General features: G+C 39.4%; 1 protein-coding gene and 1 long non-coding RNA gene across 5 annotated transcripts in view; one reads left to right on the forward strand and one right to left on the reverse strand.

Moving 5' to 3' along the window:
• Positions 1 to 128: 128 nt before the first annotated feature.
• Positions 129 to 25,568, forward strand: part of Ttk (TTK protein kinase) — a 44,689-nt gene continuing 19,249 nt past the window's right edge. For 2 of the 3 annotated variants that reach the window (XM_050127471.1, XM_050127461.1), the window contains exons 1-9: positions 5,595 to 5,861; positions 9,744 to 9,887; positions 10,291 to 10,478; positions 10,572 to 10,666; positions 11,726 to 11,813; positions 12,964 to 13,084; positions 19,260 to 19,390; positions 21,223 to 21,359; positions 23,612 to 23,768. In XM_050127471.1, coding sequence (XP_049983428.1) covers positions 5,711 to 5,861; positions 9,744 to 9,887; positions 10,291 to 10,478; positions 10,572 to 10,666; positions 11,726 to 11,813; positions 12,964 to 13,084; positions 19,260 to 19,390; positions 21,223 to 21,359; positions 23,612 to 23,768 — 1,212 coding nt within the window. In that variant the 5' untranslated portion in view covers positions 5,595 to 5,710. Of the gene's footprint in view, positions 1,206 to 5,234; positions 5,449 to 5,594; positions 5,862 to 9,743; positions 9,888 to 10,290; positions 10,479 to 10,571; positions 10,667 to 11,725; positions 11,814 to 12,963; positions 13,085 to 19,259; positions 19,391 to 21,222; positions 21,360 to 23,611; positions 23,769 to 25,568 lie in introns of those variants that run through there. The other variant, XM_050127480.1, reaches the window with a different exon arrangement.
• Positions 21,369 to 25,568, reverse strand: part of LOC126491692 (uncharacterized) — a 53,239-nt gene continuing 49,039 nt past the window's right edge. The window contains exons 4-5 of one of the 2 annotated variants that reach the window (XR_007589436.1): positions 25,195 to 25,306; positions 21,369 to 21,504 (exon numbers count right to left, since the gene is read on the reverse strand). This is a non-coding gene — a long non-coding RNA (uncharacterized lncRNA). Of the gene's footprint in view, positions 21,505 to 23,839; positions 25,307 to 25,568 lie in introns of those variants that run through there. The other variant, XR_007589435.1, reaches the window with a different exon arrangement.

The raw sequence follows: 25,568 nt of genomic DNA on the forward strand, positions 1-25,568 counted from the left end.
CCCCCCCCCTTTTTTTTTTTTATTAAACAAGAGAAAGTAGACAGATACATGTTGGTTAAATGCTAACTGTCTGCATTCACATAGACACAGTGTAATCTCTGAGCCCCAATATACAGAGAAAGGAAAAAAGCTAGAATTCTATTATTTGGAGTTCACATTTTCTGTTGTAACTTTATTTTTAATTTTTTTTTTATTTTTAGTTTTTTGGTTTTCACTGGAAGGAAAAGATGCTCATTTTAAATGTTGAAGTGTACAAGTTGCTTTGTTACAATAAAACCAATGTGTACACAAAAAACAAAACAAAACAAAATCCTCGCAAAAAAAAAAAAAAAGCCGGGGATTTGCCCAGTGCTGCGACACTACCTTAATCCTCGCGTTAGAATTGCAAAGGCGCAAATCACAGTTTTGTCAGGGACAGAACTGTTGAAAGTCAATCAGCAGAAGGATGGCTTTTCTTCTTGCTTTGTACTCTCAATGTCGGTGAATACTCCGGCAGAGTACGTAACCAAAGGGGCAACTTATTCTCAGTACCTAACGGGTTCCATACTTCTATCACTCCCAAAATTCAAGAGAACACTTCCTTTCTCTTGTTTTTAATGAAGAAATCTATAGATGGCCCCGAGAAAATAATTCTGGGAAAAAAATAGTGAAAGGAAGACCTTCAGTGAAATGAAGTTTTAAAGGGCATCCGCTGGGCACGGTAGTGTATGTATTCATCCTAGCACCAGGGGGGAGAAAGAAGAAGATGAGTTAAGAGCAGCCGCAGGCACGTAGACAGATCAAAGCCGTCCTAGGCTACTGGACACCTTGACTCAAACACACAAACAAAACTCATGGCCAGCATTTGTCTTCCAGATACATGCAGTGTACTGTCATTGATAGTATATTGGGATGTGTTTGGCTTGTTGAAACTTTTCTGGTAAATTGTAAACCCATGTCTTTGCATGTTTTGTTTGGTTTTGGTTTGATTTTGGTGCTCCACTGTCACCGAATAACAATGACATTTAGATATGTTTACAAAGTTAATGTTTTGTTTTCTTCGTTCTGGAAGATGAATTACAATTTAGAAATGGAGGCTGAAGAATTAGATGGCAGGAAGTTGACAATTGATTCCATAATGACCAAAGTAAGAGATATTAAAAATAAGATAAAGGAAGACCTTACTGATGAGCTGAGCTCGAATAAAATCTGTGCTGATCCTACAGGTGAGTTTTTCTTTTCTTTAAAAAACAAACAAAACCCCAACTTTATTGACTGCCTCTAAGGTAAAGGAAAGAGATCAACCACTGTTTGTTGCCTAACATGGTTTTTTTTCTTCAGAAATTTAGACTGTACTTCATACTTTACCTTTTTTGTTGATAAATATTACAAACTTTTCTGCTGTCTAGAGAGAGGCAGGGGGACGCATCATGGGCATGGTAGGGTACTTTATACCGTCATCCCAGCACTTGGAGATCCGAGGCAACAAGATCTCAAGTTTATGGCCAGCGGGGGAAATACAGTAAGGCCCTGCATCAAAAACTCAAAACAACAACAAAAAAGCATCATTTATTAGTGTACTCACCGGTAGTTTTCTTAACTCTTCTGCTCCTGCCAGCTGGCTGTGTTGGCTAATCTGCCTGCTCGCCTTACACGTGCAGGGTTTTCTGTTTGTTTTTGTTTATCTGCTCCTTTTTTTTTTATGGGCTGAGGAAGGTCTATGAATTTTACTGAAGTTATATTTAAATTTTTTTTTTTTTGATTTATGTGTGCATGTGTTACCGGCACATAGGTGTGTATACCACTTTCATGCTTGGTGCTCTTGAAGGTTAGAAGAGGGTCTGGATCCCCTGGAACTGGACTTATGGGTAGTTGTGAGCCACCATATGGGAATGGAACCTGGCTTTTCTGCAAGAGCAACAAATCCTCTTAACTCCTGAGCCATCATCTCTCCAGTCTCCTAAAGTTATATTGAATCTTAACACCAAACTCTGGATTTGAAGGGTCCTCCTATTGGTCTTGTGGCTTCCCCACCCCCTTTCCTCTGTTAGCCCTCTTATAGCCAGAGGTCCCTCCAGTCCCAAACAGGTGTCACTTTGACCTCTTCCTACTTTTAAATGTCCGCTTGCGTGGCCTTCCCTAATGCGCCTGTTTCAGACAGTTGCCAACTGAGATGGGAATGTGTCCCCTTGTGCTGTTTATACAGCCCGAATTCATTTCATGTATAATGTATCTGTATGTTTAGATATCGTTCTGTTCTCCACTAGAGTGCTGTTTCCATGAGGACAGTTTTCCAATCTGTTGCTCTGTCCAGTGCTTAGAATGAAACCTGGTGTGAAGTTGGCACTTAGTGGGTGACGACAGCTGAGCGCGTAATGCACTAGCTTTGTCAGAAGCATTAGGCTCACAAGCTGGTCTTTATTTTTCGAATGGTTGATGTCATTTGAGTGGTCATCATATGGCTCTTCACAGGATAAGACAGAGATGCTCTGTGTTCCATCTTTATAAACTGTGGGTTAGAACTTAGTAACTATGTGGATGGCAGGTTAGGAAAAACTGGCAACCATGTCTGAATGCTTGGTAATTGAAATTTAATTCAAAGGCAAATGTACGATAAATCCAAGGTGCTTCTGCCTCTATGTGCCCATGTTGCATTGCTCAGCTGCCCTGTGGCCTCGGTTCCAAGTGCCCAGTGTGTGCACTGTGCACAGTGTCCCACCACTCAGTGCTGGTGTACACCGTCTGCAATACCTTGGCTGAGATTTGAGATGATTGCATGTTTTAACTGTGCATATGAAGTTTCTTGCTCTTACAAGAATGCAATAGTTTAATGAACAACAGCAAAACTTTTAACATTTTCCCGCTGCTCTTCCTTATGGGTATGAAATTACCATTATCTTTGGATTGTAATATGTTAGAATGCTTGATTTTAAAAGTTGCAGGTTTGCTGACTTAAATTTCATTTAAAAATGTTAATTTATGCTTAGGATTAGAACAGAATTTCCAAGAGTTTTTAAAATTGCCATGAATGTATTTCTTCCATTTTGTACTATATATTTATGGTCGGTAAGTGGCAATCTCAGCATTGGTGAAAATAAAATCAAAATACTGATCAGTTTGGAGAACACTAGAGATGTTCCTTGCCTTCCAATTTCTTTTTTTTTTTTTAAATATTTATTTATTTATTATGTATACAATATTCTGTTTGTGTGTATCTCTGCAGGCCAGAAGAGGGCACCAGACCTCATTACAGATGGTTGTGAGTCACCATGTGGTTGCTGGGAATTGAACTCAGGACCTTTGGAAGGGCAGGCAATGCTCTTAACCACTGAGCCATCTCTCCAGCCCCTTGCCTTCCAATTTCAAATATCCAGCCAAGATGTCTTTTTTTGCGTAAAATATAAATAAATGCATCCATTTTATTAGGATATAGGTTTGCCTTCATTCTTTGTTTTGTTTTGTTTTGTTTTTTTGAAAAAGGGTTTCTCTGTGGCTTTGGAGCCTGTCTTGGAACTCACTCTGTTGACCAGACTGGCCTCGAACTCATAGAAATCCACTTGTCTCTGCCTCCCAAGCACTGGGAGTAAAGGTGTGCATGACCATTGCCTGGCTTTGTTTTCGTTCTTGATCAATGGTAAAATTGTGTGTGACAAAATTGTTTTGAAATAGGTTGATTTATGTTATTGGCATTAAGTGTTCAATTTGTATGCCTGTTTCATATTCTTGCATTCCTGGTGGTTGCTTAAAAATTTCTCAGGTGAAAGGGGATTGCAGATTTGGAAGCACTCTCTGTTCAATAGAGAGGTTGGTTGGTGCCCAGAGGTCTTGGGAATCTATCTCCAGATCACAAACGACAAAATGCATTTTTTAGGTATTTCACAAAGTAGCTTTTAGGAAATTAGTAGAAGATAAACTGAGAAATTAAGTTAGGATTCGGCCAAATTAAATTCAGAGTGAGAAAGCAAAGTCCTGAGTGAGGTGTTCTTGCAGAAAGCAAGAAGAGTCATTTTTGTCTGCAAATGGAGTGACAGCTCCTTTGGGAAACTATAATTTGTAAGTACTTATTAACCACTAAAATACCCTAATTAGGAGATTGGCAGGTAAATTTCTTTAAAAACAAAACAACGAGTCAGCACTGAATAAGTGCGTTACCAAGTGAAACTATGCTTGGCGGATTTAATCCAGGACTGCGTACACTAGGCAGGACAGGCTTGGTTGTTGAATGCCTTGAAACTCAACACCCAGAAGGCAGAGAGGGGACCAGAGGTACAAGGTCACCCTCCGCTAAGTATTGAGTTGTATACTACCTGGGCTATATGAAACTGCTATAAAAACAAAGCAAGATTGACTGAAATTTATTTTCTTGTTGTGGTTTTGGTTTATTTATTTTGAGACAGTCTCCCTTTAGCCATTCTGATACGGCTGTGTAGACCAGACTGATCTCAAAACTCACAGAGATCCTCTTACCTCTGCCTCCCCAGCCCTGGGATGAAAAGTGTGTATCACCATGCCTTGCTTGAAGTTTATTCTTGCTGTTCTATGTAGGATGAGATTTCACAGCAAGAAAACTAATGCCCACAAGAAGCCCTGTAGGATCTGAAGGCATGGATTGGTGAGACCAGGAAATTAGCAGGGCGTTTAAGAGAAATGTAGGAAACTTGGAAGAAAGCCTTAGTGCCCTTGTTCCTTTGCTTCTCTGGTTATAGTTTAAGTAAGTCTGAGGTACATGGTACTAACGTTGGCTATTATTATTACTATTACCAAGGAAAGGTTGTGTCCAGCCAGAGGCTCATACTTCTGAAACATGAATTAGATGATTGATAGAGAATTTTTCAGTGTGAATTCTCACAGTTGAAAATAGTGAGATATGACCTGGAGAGATGGCTCAGTGATTAAAGTACTGGCAGAGGACCCAAGTTCAATTCCCAGCACCTATACTACAGTTCACAACTGTCTCTGTTTTTAAGGTTATAATTACATAGTTTAGACAATCCTAAAAAGATATCTCAAGACCTCTGGCTTCCCAGAGCACCGTGCATGCATGTGGTGCACAGACATACATGTAAGCAAAACACCCATACACCCAAAATAAATTATTTTAAAAATAAATAAAATCATGAATTAAAATAGTAATGTGCTTATGTACATTGGCAGTATTGTAAATGCTTAGCTATAATTTGGAGGGCACTGTAATTTGTTTACTATTTATCTGTTTCTTTGTTGTAATTCTTTTTCTTTTTGTTCATATAATACAGAAACGGTTAACCAAATTATGATGATGGCGAACACCCCAGAGAACTGGTTGAATTTCTTGCTGAAACTAGAGAAGAACAGTGTCCCCCTAAATGATGCTTTTTTAAATAAGTTGATCGGTCGCTATAGTCAAGCAATTGAAGCCCTTCCTCCAGATAAATATGGCCAGAATGAGAGCTTTGCTCGAATCCAAGTCAGACTTGCCGAATTAAAAGCTTAAGTTTTAGCTTTGAAGCTACACTTAACCAACTATATATGTACTACATTACAAAGAGAGAAGGTAAAAACTTGTAATTTGTGTTTTTTAACCCAATACTTTTGTTTTAATATAAATATTTTCCTGTGGATATAGATTTTTCAAAGTTGCAGAGTTTAGAAAGTTCCTAAAACAGTGCACAAATGTCACAGAGGTTTTCTTATTTTTGCATAAACAATAATCCATGTCTTTGAAAAGAGAAGTTATCAATGGTAGGTAACTATGTCCTTTTGGGATTTTTTAAATTTGGGTATGTTTTGTTGTAGTATTCAAGAACCTGATGATGCTCATGACTACTTTCAAATGGCCAGAGAAAACTGCAAGAAGTTTGCTTTTGTGCATGTGTCTTTTGCACAGTTTGAACTGTCTCAAGGTAATCTGAAAGTGTCACGTGTACAATTTAAGTGAAAGCACGTCCTAGTGTACGTAGTGTTGAATCATAGATTTGAAGTGAACAATTAAAGCGGAAATACTGCAGTTAAGCAGATGAGAGCGTGGAACGGGCGTGCTTTGTGGTGTAAGTAGAGTGTGCACTCTGCTCTCTGCTCACAAAGAAAGGTCTGTGGAAATAAACCCCGACATCTGAAGCAAAGCTTTCTCATTGAGTATTTGTAGAATACAAATGCTGGAACTTAGATAAACTTGTCTAGTCTGTGTGTCCTAGCCCTGGAGGGTGTGTTAAAATAATACTGTGACCTTGACCTGGTGGATCTCCCTAATACCCCACTGCAAGAACATTTCTTCTGCTTACGTGATCCTTCATAGTCTGCCTTTTGCTATAAGGCCAAAGCATCTTTTCTGTGAGACATTTTATAAGCTTGTTAAGAATTATAATCTTTGTTTAACTTTCTTTTTATTTATTCTTTGTGTCTTTCACATCATGCGTCTTGATCCTTTTCATTTCCCATCCCTGAGTATGCGCCCTCTGCCCTTGCAGCACCCACCCCCATAAAATATAAGCGAAAAAAGAAAAGGGGGGGGGAATCTCATCACGGAAGCTGTAGTGTGACACAGGGAGTCACGCAGTAAACCCTTTTATCAGTATATCTTCGCTTGCAAGTGTTCATTGCAAAGAATCTTTAGCTTGAGGCCTCTGGTTTCTGCTACAGCAGTGATGCTGGGCCCTCACTGGAACCCCTGCTGTTACCCTGTGTCATGGAGATCCTGCAGCTTTGGTCTACAGGATCACGGATCGGGTGGATATTGGGGTGGACCAGCCCATAACCCTGGTTCTAGGCCTGGGTAGTTGCAGTGTTGGTCAGCTCTCTCTTACCCTCTCACCACCAGGGTGAACTCTCCTGCATCGTTCCTGCAAGTTCACCCCTTGCAGCAGTGAGCCACGGGCAGGGCTTGTTCCCCTGCTTTCCTGTCCTCGTGGCCAGCTCTATTGTGTTGCCCAGACTGGGCACAGGGGCCACTCTCCTGAGTGCTGCAGCGGAGGAGGAGCAGGGCTGGCACTCCCTCTCTTAGGACCTCAAGGTCAAGCGTTGGTGGACAGAAGAGGGGAGGGCATCTCGCTCCCACCCATGCCACCACGTGACTGATGGGTAATAGGGACAGCTCCTTCTTACTCACCCATGCCTCTGCCAGTAGAGTTAACTCTATTGTGCTGTTACATGAGGTGCAAGGCCTGCTCTCCCAACTGTTGCAGCTGGTGGTGGGTAGGGGCATCCCTGAGACATTTTTAAGCTGCCTATTCCATAGTATTTTTCCCCTCATATTCTGGGGATCTTTGTACCTGATTTGATTTTATACCTGATGTGACTAAAGTAAGGTTTGTTCAAGGCAAACTCCTCCCCAGGTTTGAGGTGGGAAAAAACGTTGAACAACTCAGACATGGTTTGGGAATCCTCAGTTTACTGAGGCGTTTCCCAAGTTCTAGTAATCAAATCTGTAGTGTACTGTGTATTTATAAAACACACTTTCCCTCCTAGAGAAACTGTTATCTCCTTGCTTTTTATGGTAGGTCTGGTCAGGCCTTTAAGACCCAGTGGCCTTTCAATAGTAGCTGTAACGGAGAACGAATAAACTGAGCTGTTTATAAACACAAAACTAAATCCCTGAAGCGTAGCAGTAGCCGCCAGGTCAAAATTGTGATTGCTTTGAGCAGGGTGGATAGACGGCTGCTGGAGCTATGCAGCTTCCTGGGATCTGCCTTTAGAGGGGAAGGGGATCCCAGCATTTTCCAGAGGCTCTCATGACTTTTTGACTTGAGTTAATAAGGTCTTAAATTATTGGTGCTTCTCTAAGTATTTAGGTTTACTAAAGTTCTCAGTTACATGCAATTTTTTTCACATTTCTCAATAAACATAAGGATTTAATTGTTAAAGGTTTTTGTAGGGCATGTGTTATATGCTGAGTGAGTGCATCTTCCCTACCCCAGTTCTCCCCACCTGCCTTTTTCTCTCCCTCTCCCTCTTTAATCACTTTTGTTGCCCCAGTCAGTTTTACTTCTATTTGCATGTATATATATATATATATATATATATATATTTGCTTATATATATACATATATACACATGATTTTATGTTACTGTATAAACATCTAGGGCCATAAAAGAAAAAAATGATATTTAGCTAAAATCAGCTTGGTTTGCTTAATATGATTGTCTCTAGTTGCACCCATTTTCCTGCAAAGGTCGTAACTTCATTCTTTTTTGGCAGAAAATAATTTCATTGGGTATATATACCACATTTTTGTTATCCATTTCTCTGTTAGATACCCATCTTGATTTCATGGCTTAACTGTTGTGACTAGTTTTCTGTTTTATGTGTATGAGTGTTTTGCCTGCTTGTATGTTCTTGAGCCATGTATATACCTGCAACCCATAGAAGTCTGAGGAAGGCATCGGGTCCCCTGAAAGCAGAGTTCTAGATGGTTGTGGGGTACCCTGTGAGTGCTGTGCACCAAACCCTGGTTCTCTACAAGAACAAGTGTTAAACTCTGAGCCACGTCTCTAGCCTTGCCTATACTGCTGCAGCAAACACTGCTGTGAAGTCTCTCTGTTTTATGTTATATGTCCTTTGAGTAAGTGAATACCCAGGAAATAGTTGGGCCATGTGTTAAGTCTGTTTCTAGTGTTCTGAGAAGCCTTGGTACTGATGTCCACAAAGATTGGGCTAATTTTTATTCCCATCAGTGGTTTATAAGAATTTTCTTTTGTCCACCTCCGCACCTACATTTATTGTTTGTATTCTTAGTGACTCACATACTCCAGTCAGAACTGGAATAGGATGGATTCTTGATGCAGTTTGATTTGCATTTGTCTGGTGACTAGTGAAGTTGAACACGGTCATGTATTTATTGACCACTTGTATTTCTTCCTTTACGTCTGTCTTTCCTTTTCATTGGCTTATTTATTGTTTGACTTGTTTTCTTATTGCTTAGTTGTTTTTCTTTTTAAGTATTTTTATATTCTGGATATTAGACCTCTATTAGATGCATAGCTGGCAAAGATTCCCATGTTACAGGTGGTTTCTTTACTTTGATTAACTATCTCCTTTGTTGTATGGAAACTTTTTAATGTCATGAAGTCTCATTTGCCAGTTTGGCCTCATTTCTCCAAGATGTGGGACTCCTTTCAGAAAGTCTTTTCCAATAGTGATATCTTGAAGTGTTTTCCCTACTTTATATTCTCTATACCCTAAGGGCCACATTCATAGCACCATAGCCCATGGGTTCCGTTATTGTTGATAACATCCTGTGTGATCCATGATGTACACATTGAATATTTATCAAATATTAGGGATAAATTTGCATTTGAAAGAAAATTTATTAACCTCTATAGTTGTATGTAATCTTTCTTGGTTATTTTGTATTTTGGCAGTTGGGTGTAGATTAACCTAACAGCGGGTGTTGGCCCTTTGTCCTTTTTATGTAAAGAAGAGGCTTTAACAAATTTTTAGTCTTGATGACTAAATGTTACAGTGAATAGTTTGTTATAACACATGACTGTTACTAGTACTGCTGTACTACATAGAATGGTTGAGATGTTTCTAATTGCTGTAGTTGGGTTTGTTTTTTTTGTGTGTGTGTTAATTTATTAAACTTCTAAATGGTGTTTCAGTGATGGACAGGAGTTGGTGTGGAGGAATTGAGTATATGTACGAGAAGTGAGAAATGGCTTATTTGTTTGCCTGTGCCATAATGGGAGTCAGTCTGCTCCTCACCCCCCAGGCACTAATGCGTAAATAAGCAGCTGGAGATGGAGGGTGAAAAGTGCTGCATCAAATCAGTCATTTTTTCCTCTCTTAGGCAATCTTAAAAAAAGCGAACAGCTTCTTCATAAAGCTATAGAAAGCGGAGCAGTGCCGCTGCAGATGCTGGAGATCGCCATGCGCAACTTACACCTCCAGAAAAAGCAGCTACTGTCAGAGGAGGACAAGAAGAGTTTATCAGGTGACTGTCAGTGTGTACTATGGTTTGCTGGAGTAAAATTAGGATTCGGGATACTTTAAAGATGACAAAAAAAATCGTTTAGATATAGTACTTAAAACTTAAAGTTAGATTGTAGGTGTATAAGAGGTAAGATATTCAGAAACAAAGGTCCTTCCTGCATAAACTTGTGTTGGTAACTCCTTTAAAATGACTTGGTCCAAGTAAGAAAGTTGTACTTATTTAGAAGTAAAGGATATACTTTTATCCTGGGCATAAAGCCATGTAAAAGAATGTATTGATGGCATTGTTGTGCTTCCATACTTTGCATGAGGCTCTTACCTATTATAAGTTGTCTTTTAAAATATTCCTGTTTATAAGATTACTTTTTTTGTAAATTTAATCATAATTGTGAAATTTTTTACAGCATCTACAGTACTAACTGCCCAAGAATCATTCTCTAGTTCCCTTGGAAATCTACAGAATAGGAACATGAGTTGTGATTCCAGAGGACAGCCTGCTATAGCCAGGATTTTATATGGAGAGAACATACCTCCACAAGATGCAGAAATAAGTCATCGAAATCCCTTAAAACAAACTAACAAAGCTAAACCGGTAGGTCATTTTTGGTGTCCTTTGAGGAAGGCAATGGTTAGTGAATTCTTTGTGTGGATCCATTGGTTTCTTAATCTTTCAAATCTATTCTAGTCATGTCCCTTTGGAAGAGTCCCGGTTAACCTTCTGAATAGCCCAGATTATCATGTGAAGACAGATGGTTCAGCTGTGCCAAATTTTTCAAAAAGGTATGTTTGAGTTTGGATTTTTAAATTTTGTTTATATTTAAAGACTGATGTCAGAACATCTTTTTTTTTTTTTTTTTTTTTTTTACTGAGTAGTAGTGATTATGGTTAGTTTATTTTTCTTTGTAGTTCTAGGGATTGCTTGAGCCTAGGGCCCTAGTCATGCTCAGAATGAGAAAAGAAATAGGATAAGTTAATGGACTGCTGAGTACAGTGGTGCAGACCTGTAACCCCAGCTAGCAGGGTGGTGAGCCAGGGGAATCTTTTAAATCAAGAGGTTGGGGTGGGGGTGGGGGGTTTACCCTGGGCAACATCGTAAGACTCCATCTTCAGGAATGAAATGTCGTTCATGGCATGTTGTATACGCCCCTACTCTCAGCTTTAGTGTTTGCTCCCATGTAAGAAATGTGAATATGCTGGATGTGTGGTGGGTGCTAGTAAGATTGAGAAACAACTATTTTAGTCGGTACCTTCCATAGTTGAGGCCTTGTTATATTTAGACTTTGAGTAAATGGTGATAGTTAAAAGGGTACCTGCATTCAAGGTACATATCCCTGTTTGTCTTGTGCCTCCATTTCAAATACCTAGTTGAAGCATGCAGGAGATTTTCTCCCACTCTAAAAATGTATTTTTTTTTAAATTCTCCCCATCCCTCAAGCTTTATTCAGCCATGTTTTGATACTTTTTACAGAAGACTGTATGCCAGATTATAGAGGTCCACATGTCAGCTCACTGTGTGTTCTTATCCTTGATCTGTGTGCAGTCTGAAAAGCCTACGTACTTTTCCTTTCCCACATTCTTATCTGAACTCCAGCTGTGACTTATTAGGTAATGAAGACATTGGCAATCACCTATCTCTTCATCAATTTTGTCATTGCCCAGCACCTAATTTTTAAGCATAGTCACCTTTGTTTTAGAATTATGTCACTCTTAAAGATGCCTCTTAAACAGATGCTTCCAATTCAAAGTGTGTAGTATCAAATATGTGTATTTAAAACCAATTTTCAAATGATGAAGCAATTTCAAGTTAACTGTTAAAATCCGTTTTTTCGTGGGTAATAGAAAGATATCCGGATCAGATTCCCGAGAATCAATTATTCCTGGATCCAAACCAAGTGGAAATGATTCCTGTGAATTGAGAACTTTAAAGGTATTTCAGTTTTAAGTGAATGTGAAGTAAAGGTTCCAGGTCTAAAAGTTATAAAGCTTTTTTAGGGAAAGGGTCTAGTGTTTATCTATCTCCAGTGTATTGGTGAAGCCACAGGAGGTTTGAGACCACCCTGGGAGGTGACACACAAGTCCTGGACTGTCGCTCAAACATTAAGTTGTTCGAGCAAGTGTCAACCATCTTTTAGAAGAACCATGAGGTACACTAATTAGGCATATGTTTAAGTGGATTAGTTGGCCTGGGTCTAGCAATCAACATGGAGCTATTCACCAGGTTTTGTTTATTACTGTGTTTTATCTTATGACTCAAAGCATCTTTAAAACCAGAGCCCATCTTGGTACAGAGGTGAGAGCATAAGTATCAAAGTTAATCTGCCCTGCTCCACCTTCGTTAACTTTACAAAGAAGTGACTGGCTCCAGATACAGTGATTTCTAGGGGTTTTAATATTCTTAGCATACTTGACTTAAATCCCTGGCATTGTGGTATAAATTTTCAGCATTGCAAGCTTTAATGGTCTTATGCTTTGAAATATTAATTTTCTCTATTTTTAGGGAACGGTACTTAATTATATAAAAAGATTACTCTCTGAATTTATAAAAACTACTGCATTGAGGTTATGCAAGTGCTAATTTTTATTAGTGCGGTTCCTTAGTGATACAGTAAAATCAGAGCAGGGGTTTTTGCTCAGTGGTAGAGCACTTTGCTGCTGTATGTGAGGCTCTGGGCTCATTTCCCAGCACTGCATAACCCATAAACACAAACTAAATAAAAAGTAAATAAATAACAAGATAATTATGTTTTCTCTTGTCATCAGACTTATTCTATGGTGGATATAAACCTTCTAACCCTTTCTTTGTTGGGTGAAATATAGTGTAATAATTAAGTAATATTAATATGTCCACTGAAAAAGCAAATTAACCAAGTTAACGGTTATGTCTGTTCTGATGTTTAATCAGTAATTGAGAAAATTAATATTTTCTGAGTTTGTGAACCTACTCAAATATGAGATAAAGTTTTACAGTCATTTCACATAGATAAGACTTTATTATATTGAACAGTAGGACAAATTAGAAGTACTGTTAATTATAATATTGTTATCTTACTTGAAATCTTTCTATGCTTTTTGTGTAGCCCATTCAAAGTGTCCATTTCAAAGACTCTCTGGTGTCCGGTGAAAAAAGTTCTGAGCTTATTTCTGATTTAGTAATCTTGAAGAGTAAAACTGAATCAAGTCTCCTAACAAAATTGGAAGGTAAGTTCTCATGTAACCAACCTTGATTAAACTCAGTGGGCTGTTACAAAAGAGGGACATGAAAGTCAGAGAGGGACTTGTTGGGAATAAAAAGCCTTTCAGTTGGGGAGAGAGAAAGATAAGAGAAGGTAACCATAGCATGAAAATGATTCATTCTATATATGTTTGAAAGTATCAAAGAATAAAGCACATAGATTGGGGAGATGGCTCTGTGGGTAAAGTGTTTGCCATGTATTCTTGAGGACTGAATCAGATCTCCAGAACCCACATCAAGCTGAATTTGGTAGTATAGGTCTTTAACTCCAGTGGTCCTATGGCAAGACGGAAGGCAGGGACAGGAGAATCCCCAGCAACTCATGGGCCATCTATTTTAATGTATACAACATGGAACAAGAAGAGACCCTGTACCTAACAAAATGGAAGGCAAACACTGGTACCTGAAGTTGTTCTCAGATTTGCATGTGTTCACAGATACCCAAGTGTGCACGTGTCATAACACACATGAGGGCACATAGCTTGAAAAAACAGATTAACAACCTATTTGTGGTACAAAACTCTGTCCTCCTTTATTTTCCATTTTAATTTTTTTACAGAGTGCATATTGAATCCTGTAGGGGAGGAAGCTATTTTTCTAGAGGGTGCGTAAAATGAAGAGAGATGGGAAAATATAATAGAAATAAAATAACCTAGTTATTTCTTTTAGTTGATTTGGCTGCTATTTTTATCAAAGGACATAAAAGCAACTTCTATATCACAGTCCAATCTCATTTTTATTTTAAATCATACTTTGATTTTCCACTATATAGATACTGTAATAAATGTTCTAGGGATCCAATAATTTTAGGAATGGGGTCCCAAAATTTCAAATCAATTATGGGGTGTATGTAGAATAGGTGATGCATAATGTGAATAAAATGTGCAGATTTTAGGAGAGATGCAAGTAAAACGCTATGAGAATTTAGGAGAAAGACAATTTTAGGAACCTAATTTGAATTAGGGAAAATATGGAAGAATATATGAAAGAGACGAAATTTGAAATCCCATTAGCATATAAGTGACAGCTCACGGTAATAGAGCTCAGGTACGAGAGAATAGGTTAGGCAGACAAATAGAACCTAAACAGGGCTGTCCAGTGAGGCTGAATTGAAGAGAGATGGGTAGAGTGGGCAGTAAGACTAGGTAACTTGAGTGACATGCTTACACTCCAAAGTAAGCAGCTGCTCTCAGGGAAGAGCAGGCTTACCAGGTGACTTTGAGTGTGTTCTAATGCTTTTCTGAATCTGTGGTAAGAGCTGAGGATAATATTTTAATGTTCATGGGAAGCCCAGAGTCCAGTCAGAGGTTTCAGTGTTTTCCTCTCCCCTTGTCGTAGAGCTGAGGAGGGACTTTGGAGACAAGTGGGACTTGCCCTGATGTTTGCCTGGTGCTTTCATGGTTTTTAATACTGGAAGTCCAATGTCCCAGGTACTGTAGCCTGTGAGACCAGCTCCCTGGGCTGTACCCAGGATTGCAGAAAAGAATGTCTGCGGAGCAGCAGGGATTTAGAAAAATGTCCTGTCTATCTGAAGGAAAAGACACATCCACAATCTGAGGGTCAAGCACTTTATTCTTTCCAGTTCTCCTTCAGTTCCTGTTTTCTCATTCTGATTCTTCCCTAGCTCCTTCGTTCACATAGCTTATATATGTACACGTTCAACAACAAACTTCTTTCAATATAAAAGGCTACAAAAGCTGCATCTGAGGGAAGTTAGAAACCATGGCAACACCCAGCTTCAGGGTTCCTGGTGCAGAGGCTATGACCTGAGGCCAGGGGCATAGTGCCCAGTAAGACAAGCTGCTGAGGAATTTGTGCAGGGAATGGGTCCTTTATCAGCCAGGCTTGGTGAGAGAAATTGGCATAGTATTTTAGGTTGCTTTGTGCTAATAACCTGTAGACACCTGTAATTCTGTCCTTGTGCATATCTGTAAAGTGTTTAACTTACAATCTGTTTACAGAGAGTCTAGTTTGAAATTGTTCTGAGGTATTAAATCAGCTAAATATGTGTAGCTTGTCTTAGACTGGGGAGAAACTGTTTTCTCATGTTAGTCTGGGTAATGAAACAAAACAGGCTTCTAAGTGTCTTACAGTCCTGGTGGAACAGTAGATCTAGTTATGAAGCATATCCTGGTGTATTTCTGTTCATCAAAATTATATAGCTTAATGAGAAGTCATCTGACTTTTCACAGATATACATGCCCATAAGATTGAGATGTAGTCATGAAGTTAACATGTAAAATTACATAAAAATGCACGGTAATGGGGAGATTCCACAGCTATTTTTGCACATGTGATTTTATAGACAGAAGCAGCTGGGGTTCTCTCCATCAGAGAATAATTCGTCTATCGGGTGACATCTGAATTACCAGTTGCCATCTGCCGTATTAGAGTCATGGCCCGCAACAGCTCATGGCTCCCAGGAGAGCCTCTGTCCCAAGCAGTGTTTCATCCTTAGAGCAGTCTTCTCATTCTTTGCCTTGAGTTGATTGGGAACAGATTCCTAGCCTTGCTCTTTGTTTGAAGCTATATCTCATATTTTCTTGTCTTTTGATACCATTGGGAAAATCATCTTCATCAGATAGGCCTGCTCATTTGGTAGCTAATTTGATGAAATGGAATTCTGAATTTCTGTGCATTCTTCCTTACCAGTCTTTGTTCTTGTACTTTCTTTTATTTTAAACAAGGTCTATGCAGTATCCTAAACTTATTTACAGATTTTAGGTAATCATTTTCATATTTGATTCAATTTTGCTTGAATTTAATATGAACGTGAATGCATATGTATAAGATAAAGTGTAAAGATTTGTTCTTGATTTTTCTCATACAAATGTCAGTTTGACCCAGAGCTATTTTGAATACCCTCTCTTCTCTGTCTGGAAACTTAGGTGATTGTATGTTGGTGTGTGGTTTCGGATTTTTGTCTTTGTTTCATAGTTACTTTGTCTTTATTATAGTGAGTCTTGATGTCTGTTAGTGCTAGTGTGATGTTTTCGTTGTTTTCTTTAGGATTGTTTCAGTTCTTATTAGCATTTTGAATTTCCATGAAAATACTAGGAGTTATGCATTAGTACCCATCCTTTGAAAAATGGAAGTTTGATTGAGAAGCAGTTGAACCTGTAAAGATTTTAGAGATCTATTGTCCTCTTCCTTCATCAGCTTTTCACTTACTACATACACTGAGAGAGCTGTGTTCTCTAGAGCTCTTGTATATGCTGTGGTGAACCTATCCCTAACCCCTAGGAAAGCTGATATCTTTTGCTTTGCAAAGTTTTCGTGTTCAACTTTATTATTGGTATACAAAATTAATTTTTTTAATGTAGATATACTGCCATTTCTACATTCACTGAACAAGTCTAATAATTTCCCTATGTATTCTTTAGGAGTCTTGTATTTATACTTGTCTGTTTTATTTGTTCTTTTCTGAGACAAAGTCTCATGCTAGGCTGTGTAGCTTCAAACTCTTAATTCTCCTGCCTCCACCTACTAAGGGCTGAAATTATAGGCATGTGTCAGTGCTTAGTTTGTGGGGTTTTGTAGGTACACAATCATCTTTGAAAATAAGTAACTTTTTTTTCTGATCCTTTTCATTTTCTTGGTTATTTTGCAGCATCTAAGAGGTCCAGTTTATTATTGCTAGGAGAGATAAATTTTTTGTCTCTATTGTAAGGGGACATTTTTAGTATTTTAACTCTTGAAATTATAGCTGTCATAGATTTTGATTGTTGTTTATTATCTAATCCTGTAAGCTCTATTTTAGATGTAGATTACTAATATTTTTTTTGTATGTGTGTGGTTCAACATTGATTTTATTAAAGGACCTTTTGTTGAGTTAGTCATATTTCTTTTTGATTATAGCAAGGTACACTGATTTTTTGGGAGGTATTTAGCAAGCAGCATTTAGGAATGAATTATATTTTGATATAATTTATTAGGTCATTCATTAATTGTTAATATTTTGCTTAGAGCTTAGAATTTTGGTATTCATTGAATTGTGAAGATGTTATTGGCATTTTTGTTTTTAGGCCTTTAAGACAGTCAATTAGAAGCTAGTAAAATAAAATCTGTATTAAAATGGAGGTCTAAGAACAGTAGTTTGTTAGTTTCTCTTTATTAGTAAGACTTTAATATGCACACTTAAAAATTTTAATTTATTTATTAAAAAGCAGAAAAGCAGATTTATTTATTAAATCTGGTATGGTTTCCAATTAAACTTTCAAAACTACTTAGGGAAGTTACTGCCTTGCAGTTTTTGTAAACCTGACCCCTTCTTTCCTCCCTTTTCCCCTTTTTTGTTTTTGTTTGTTTGTTTGTTTTGTTTTTTCCAGAATGAAAATGAAGCATAGTTTATATCACCTTATTGCTTGCACTTACTTATGTATTTGGGGTTTATTTTGTTTTATTTTGAGATGGGGTCTTGGTGTACTGCCCAAGGTGGTTTCAAACTGTCAGGGTCCGATGCCCCTCTCTGGACCGGGGTGGAGGAGCAGGAATAGTTGAGACACAGTTCACACAGCAATATGGGAAGGGAGTCTCAGGCTTTATTCATTCCTGAGGATCACCTGCGTTTATTTTTCAAACACCTTTTTCTTTTTTCTTTTTTCTTTTTTTTTTTTTTTTTTTTTTTTTTTTTTTTTTTTTTTTTTTTTTTTTTTTTACCCAAATTCATTTTTTTTTTTTTTTTTTTTTTTTTTTTTGGACAAGGTTTCTCTGTAGCTTTGCCGCCTGTCCTGGAACTAGCTCTTGTAGACCAGGCTGGCCTCGAACTTACAGAGATCCGCCTGCCTCTGCCTCCTAGTGCTGGTTAAAGGCATGAGCCATCACCGCCCGGAAAAGATGGCTTATTTTTTTAAGGGATTACTGCATTAAACCCTCTATGTGGGTTTCACACCCATGGATTTAACCAACTGTAGATGAACTTTTTTTTACTTGCATCTGTATTGAACAGACTTTTCTTGTCAATATTCCCTAAATAATGTTGTATAACACCTATTCATATCATATCTATATTGAATCAGGTGTTACAATGATGTAGAGACCATTTTAAACTATTCTGGAAGGTGGACGTGGTGGCGTACGCCTTTAATCCCAGCACTCTGGAGGCAGGGGCGTTGGGTATCAGGCAGGAAGCCTAGCCAAGCTATTCTAAACGCAGCACCCCAGGGAGGGAGGAGGTCAGGAGCGCAGAGCGCAGCCTGGGCAGTCAAGGCGGGAGGGGCATCAGAATCCTAAGAAAGGGCAGGATGGGCTTTGGGGTGAAGACGAGGCCGAGGCTCCCTGGAGGGTGTTGGAAGGGCCTGCGGGGGAGCGCCAAAGCCCCTGACTCCAGGCCGATGGACCCAGGCCAGAGGTGAGAGGCGGCGAACGGCCAGCCCGGGCAGACGGGGTTAATTCCCCCGGACATTTGCAGGTGGGTGCGCCGGGCCTCCACGCAGGAGGCGGCGCAGCGCACGGAACCAATCACGACCGGCGTTGCCACGTGATGAGCCGTAACCAATCGGAGGTGGCGTCGAAGTCAGCGGGGAAATTCAAACGTGGCTCCGGAGAGGAGTTGGGGCTCGGCAGTTTGCGTCTTTGCTCGGCCTCCCGAGGTGAGTGCAGCGGAGCGGGCGTTGCGGAGCGGCTGCGACCCGGGAGGCTGCGGGGCGGTGATGGCGACGGGCGCTGGGGACCCGGGCCGGCCGAGCGGGAGCGCTGGGCGGCGGTGCGAGCTGCAGGACCCGGGGCTGGGAGTGGGAAGCGGGGCCCGGAAGTGGGTGGGAAGCGGGCGGGACTGGGTGCGCACCCCTCAGAACCTGCTTCTGCTGGCTGGGAGCTGGGAGGAGGTGGTGGGCCCCTTGCTGCCTTTCTCGCCTCATTTCTGCCATGGGCTTGAGTTACTGCGTTGTGGAGAATCGGTAATGGAAGAAAGACTGCTAACCAGTTAAAAACATCTTCGCTCGAGTCATCGTTAGGAGAGAATTTTATTTTAAAAGTATCATCTTAAACTGCAAGGATGTCTGTTAAACATCACAATTAAACATGCCAAAGGAGAAGCCATGTTGTCACAATGCCCACTTACCCCCCCCAGACACCTCAAACCCACCCTTGCTGACCTTCTAACCTCCCCCCCCCTTTTTTTTTTTTATTAAACAAGAGNAGAAACTAAAGTACGTCAAGAATCAGAGATTGCAGAAAGAAAGCACAAACCATGGCAGTCCACAAGAAAGTCTGAGAGTGTGAGCCAGAACCAGTGGCACATTCCGGATGTTACCCCTAAGACTCAGAAAGAGGTAATGTGTTCCCTTAAAGGACATACTGTCTTTAGTAATACCTGTCTGAAGCTTGGTGGCAATGTGGGGTACTGCGTCTTAAAGTGTTTATGCCATATTTAGTGGAATCACTTGTTTACAAGATGTTATTTTTTCAGAATACTGTACACCTATAGGTTCAGTAAGAGTACATGTCAGGATAAGTTCTGGTTTTGTCAGTTTACTACTAGACTTGTAGTTTTGTTAGTTTTTTGTATGTGTGGGTATGTGCCTGTAAATGCAGGTTTATTTTTTTAAATATTTATTTATTTATTATGTATACAACATTCTGCCTCCATGTATGCCTGCACGCCAGAAAAGAGTGACAGATCTCATTACAGATGGTTGTGAGCCGCCATGTGGTTGCTAGGAATTGAACTCATGACCTCTGGAAGAGTAGTTAGTGCTCTTAACCTCTGAGCCATCTCTCCAGCCCCCTAAATGCAGGTTTTCATGAAAGCTAGAGCCATTGGATCTTCCCGGAGATCTCTGTGAGCTCCAGTCTAGCCAGGGCTACATACTGAGACTGTCTAGAACAGTGGTTCTCAGCCTTCCTGGTGCTGTTCCTCATGCTGTGGTGACCCCTGACCATTAAAGTATTTCATTGCCACTTCATAACTGTAATTTTGCTACTGTTATGAGTCGCAGTGTAGATATTTTGAAAATAGAGGTTTGTCAAAGGGATCGTGACCCACAAATTAAGAAGACCGGTCCACAACAAAACTAATACTGGGCTCTGGATCATTACAAAAGCCAGCAGCTTCCTAATTTCTCCTGGCTTCTACACCCATCCCATATATCATCTGTCTTCACATTCGTAACTCCTCTCTAATGATCATTCCTTCATGGCAGCCACATACACTTGCGTGCTCACTACCTTACTTCCAAAATACCAAGGGCATGCAGCCCACTGCATCACTGTCTATAACATTCCATTGCTCAGTAACTTACACGAGCAGTTTCTTCCTCACATACTCATCACTAATCCCAGCGTACATGTCCGCACTCCTGTTTATACACGAGGAGGTCTTAAACAAAGGTGAAAATATTCCAAGAAGAGAGGTCTTTTAGCCATTTTTAAAGTTAAAAGGACTCCATTACAAAAAGTAGAATAGATTTATCCATTGTGATTCTTCTATAATGAGGTGTCAAGGTCTAAAACTAATCAGTGCAATCTAGTGCAAATACTTTCTAAAAACTAAAACTGTCCCCAAATTGAAGTTCATCTCCTTAGGTAAAAGAACATTTTATAAAATTTTAACACTTAATAGTTCTGATACAATGAAGATGCTGGGTCTTGTTTTGTTAAGTAATGTGTGCCTTTCTGACATATAACCAGTTTGAATAGAGTATATTAGGATTAAGAGTTTGGAATAAAAGAATGTAATAAAATTTAACTAGAGATTGGGTGGGCCGTAGCTTAGTCAGTACTTGCTGCACAAGTGTGGGGCCCTGAGTTTGATCCTGGTGTCAATGTAAAGCACGTGGGGTGGTGGCATGTGCTTTAGGGAGATGGAGACAGGTGGGGCCTAGGACCTGAGGCTCGTAGATTAGCCTAGGCCTTGGGTCCTAGATCGAGACTTTGTCTCAGAACACAAAGTGCTTGACATCTGAAGAACACTCAAGTTGACCAATGAGCTCTATCTGTACATGTGCATGAACTCCTGCATATATGTACATGAACATACACATATGCCCACCTGTTTTATCATGATTTGGTTTTCATATTTTTACAATTATAAAGGTTTTATTTGTTAAGCTGTTATCTCATTGTCTAATTTGAAAACTCTTAAGTAATGGAATTTTTCTTTTAGCAGAAGTGTCCCACTGTTGAGCAGCTTGCCTTACCAGTTTCAAAGCAGTCGCCTCCGATGTCAGTTCCTAAATGGATTGATCCAAAGTCTGTCTGTGTGACACCCAGTAGTAATTCCACGGATGATTACATGAGCTGGTAATTACCTTTGCATCAAGCTCAGAATGCAAGGTCGTAAAGAGAAATAAGACACGATTTGGAACCAAACTGAACTTGCTTGAACCTGCTTTCTTATTTTAGACACTTTGAAATTACTCTTTTTCTCAACATCACTTTTTGTCACCTATAAAATGCAAACAGGAAAGTGGTTATGGTTACACGTGTATTATCTTTTTTTAAGATTTATTTAATTTTATTTTATGTGGATTGGTGTGAAGGTATCAGATCCCAGAAACTGGAGTTACAGACAGTTGTTAGCTGTCATGTGGGTGCTGGGAATTGAACACGGGTCCTTTGGAAGAACAGACAGTGCTCTTAACCTCTGAGCCATCTCTCCAGCCCCCACGTGTATTATCTTGATTTATAATAATTCTGGATTTTTTTTTTTTGGTTTGGTTTGGCTTGGTTTTTGTTGTTGTTGTTGTTGATTTTTTTTGTTTGTTTTTGTTGTTGTTGTTGTTTTTTTTCCCGAGACAGGGTTTCTCTGTGGCTTTGGAGCCTATCCTGGAACTAGCTCTTGTAGACCAGGCGGGCCTTGAACTCACAGAGATCCGCCTGCCTCTGCCTCCCAAGTGCTGGGATTAAAGGCGTGTGCCACCACCTCCCGGCTGTTGTTGATTTTTCAAGGCAAGATTTCTGTGTAGCTTTGGAAAATGTCCTAGAACTCAATCTATAGGCCAGGCTGGCCTCGAACTCACAGAGATCCACCTGCCTCTGCCACCTGAGTGCTGGGATTAAAGGCGTGAGCCACCAAATGATTCTGCTTTTAAGAACTGTTGTAGAGGTAGTCTATATGATAGTGTAGTATTTGTTAGAGGTTGGAAATCTTCTGAGTACACAGTCTCTTTTCACATGGATGGCTTTCTGATTGAGACCATGTTTTACACGAAGTTTAGCATTCTTAGAATGGATAAAGGGATAAATATTTCTGTAGGGAGTGGTGATTGGAATAGGATGGCTCCTGAAAGAGGTCAGGTGTATAATTTACATGGTTTGGAGAGTACTCAAAGATGCAGGCCTTGGGAATGAGGGATGTGTTAGGATATTGGATGGTCAGAGCTGATGAAAAGGGGAAATAAAGGTTTTGCAACAGAAAATGGATGGCATTTCAGAGAAAAGAAATAGCCTTCAACTGTTGGCTATGTTTTTAAGGGATAACAAAATTCTACGATAAAAGCCTTTGACTTTTTATTTTTAGAATGTTATTTTTTTATCCTAATTGGAACTGTCCTTCTTATAACCAGTTTCTTATCTATGTAATACAATTTTATTATTGCCTCATTTTATTTCGTGTAGGACATTTCAAAGAATGATTGCTAGCTAAAATAATAATGCATTTCTTAAGATGTGTGTGTGTGTGTGTGTGTGTGTGTGTGTGTGTGTGCTGTGTCGCATATGTATGCACAGTTGCACGTACATGTGCCTGTAGGCCAGAGTGGGATGGCACTCTCTACCTTATTCCCTATAGATGGGATCTTTCATGGAACCTGGGGCTAGACTGGGAGCTAGCAAGCCTTAGTAGTATTTGTGCCTCTAGCCCTCACACTTTAGGGTTACGGTCCTGCACATAGCCATGCCCAACTTTTCACGTGGTGTTGGTGATTCTGACTCAGGTCCTTGTGCTTGCACAGCCTTACCCTCTGAGCCATCTTTCCAGCCCCAAATTATTTATTGTTCATATTTTTAGAATTCTTTTGTACCAATTACTGTTACCGATATTGGAGATATAACAGCAAACAAAGGAACAAAGTGTGGGTGTGGTGCTGAACAGACACACAAGCTGGAAGACCAAACACCTTTGGTAATATAACTGGCTCTCAGATATTTCCAGCAGGCTGTCATAGACCATTACTATTTAAAACAAGTTCTAAAATCTGTGGTCAGACCTTTGCCTTAACTAAACTATTATAGAATTCTCCTTACTCCTTATTTTTAATTCCATTTTGCTTATTTTATTAACAAGGATTTCTTTTTAGGGGATGAAAATTGATTTCAGAATAATTTCCACCAAATTAAATGTCTGGTGGTGATATAAGTAGAATATAAATATTAGCTATTATGAAAAGTAGGTAATGTGCCATAAATAGAAAATATAAATATTGGCTCTTATGAAAAAAAGCTAGCTAATATGGCAATTTTAGGTTTATGTGACTTTTTAGAGTATATAAAGACTTAAAATTATCCTTTTAACTTAATATTTTTATATTAAACAAAATAAAAATCTTCTCCAGTTTTAGGACTCCAGTTGTGAAGAAGGACTTTCTGCCTGCCTGCCCATTATTGACACCTTACAGCCAGCCTGCCTGCCTGCAACAGCAGCAGCAGCAGCAGCAGCAGCAGCAGCACCAACAGCAGCAAGGACTGAGTACCCCTCTTCAAAACTTACAGGTTTGATGAGCATGCTCTGTGGTGACATGTGTTAAGGTGCAGTCACTTTCATAGCTTTTGCTTTCACAGTATCAAGGTCTTGAGAAACGTCTTTAGAACCTGTCCATTCTTAGGAAACTCTTTGTCTCTTGATTAGAGTGTCTCCCACCTATTCTTGGGGAGTAGGCCAAGGATCCAGTTTGTGTAGTCTGGTAAAACTTGTCTTATGATGGAACTTACTTTCTATTTGTGAGTAGCTTTGTTTCCATTGTTAATATGCTATTCATTTGGAAAAGTGAATTTTCTGAATAATCAGTATAGCAGTGTGAGGTACTTAGAATGTATTATAATTGTTGTAAACTAACAAAGATTTTGCTTATATGTGATTTACCATTTGACAACAAAACAAGGTACCAAGTTACTGAAATTACTGTATAGTACCTGTGAACGCAGTGTAAACATGGGTCTTTTAGAGAGGCTTCATGGAGGTGATTCTTGGCTGTGTGATTCACCAGCTGTGTGATCTTTGGCAGGTTACATGAGCTCTTTGTACCCATTTCATCATGTAACAAATGGAGAAATCACACTGCCTGCTGCTAGAATGGTTGTTAAGGTTACGTTAATTACATGTGTAACTCCTAAAGCAGAGCATGGAGGACCCGACACTTAAAGTTAATAAACATTAGCTTATATTGTTTAAGTGAGACAGCCAGAAGAGTGATCATCTATTAAAACTAATTGGTTAAAAATAATTGACAGAAAGTAGAAAAGTAGTTACATTCCTTGGAGGGAGGAATTGGGGAATTCTTAAAGAGCAATGGGTATAGAGTTTCAGTATTTGATGACAAAAAATTCTGGAGATGGACAGTGGTGATGTTTCCACAATGACTACTGTTTCTATACCACTGAATTGTACTTAAAACTGGTTACAAAGGCAACTGTTGGGTTAAGTATATTTTGCCACTATTAACAAAAATGACCAAAAGATTACCTGATGATCAATTATATAATATTAGCTATAGAAAGACTTGATAGTGTCTGCTGTCTTGAACTTATATAAGTTACAAAATAAAACGAAAGCCTAACATGGTGGCATATGTCCTCAGGACATAGGCAACAGGATCCCTGTGAGTTTGAGACCAGCCTGATCGTCATAGAAGGTTCCAGTACATCCAGGATTACATAGGAAGACCCTTTCTCCAGGGGGAGAGGGAGAGATTTATGTTGGTTCAGGTCTGTTTATTGACCTGTTAGTGGTAACAGGTCCTGTTCTATCTAAAATCTGGAAGGCAATTCAGAAGTGATTGGGAAGGGGGCTTGGAGAATGTTCTAGAGGGACTTCAAAAGGAGTCAGGTGTGACTTACAGATTGGGGAAGGAAAGTGGTGCTGGAGGTTTTCCTGGGCTTTAAAAGTTGTAGATAGCATAGCGAAACAGAGTGAACTTACCTAATTAGTAGTTTGCAAGCTTCTGGCCTGATGAGGAGAGGTAGGTAGGGATGAGGAGACTTATAGAGGAAGATGCTGGTGATGAAGTAGAGTTCACTGGTGTCACTGTATTCTGAAAAGTGTACACAGCAGCGGCAAGAATGTCAAGGTAATTATTGTCTAAGAAATGCTGTTCAAGGAGAAACAAGGAGAACGCTTGGGAGACTGCTCTGACTTAAGACTCAAGTCCTGAGAATAAAGAAATTAAATCTTTCTGTTAGCTTCTAAAGGAAACTTCATGGAAGATCCTGTCATTTTGAATTTAAAAACATGGCTCAGCTAAACTGAAGTTTATTCAGACTTTAATTGATTCAGTTTAGTTACTTTGGTAATTA

Source organism: Alexandromys fortis, unplaced genomic scaffold (assembly GCF_014885135.2).
Source record: "Alexandromys fortis isolate MF-2015 unplaced genomic scaffold, M_Fortis_MF-2015_v1.1 scaffold_22, whole genome shotgun sequence".
NCBI lineage: Eukaryota > Metazoa > Chordata > Mammalia > Rodentia > Cricetidae > Alexandromys > Alexandromys fortis.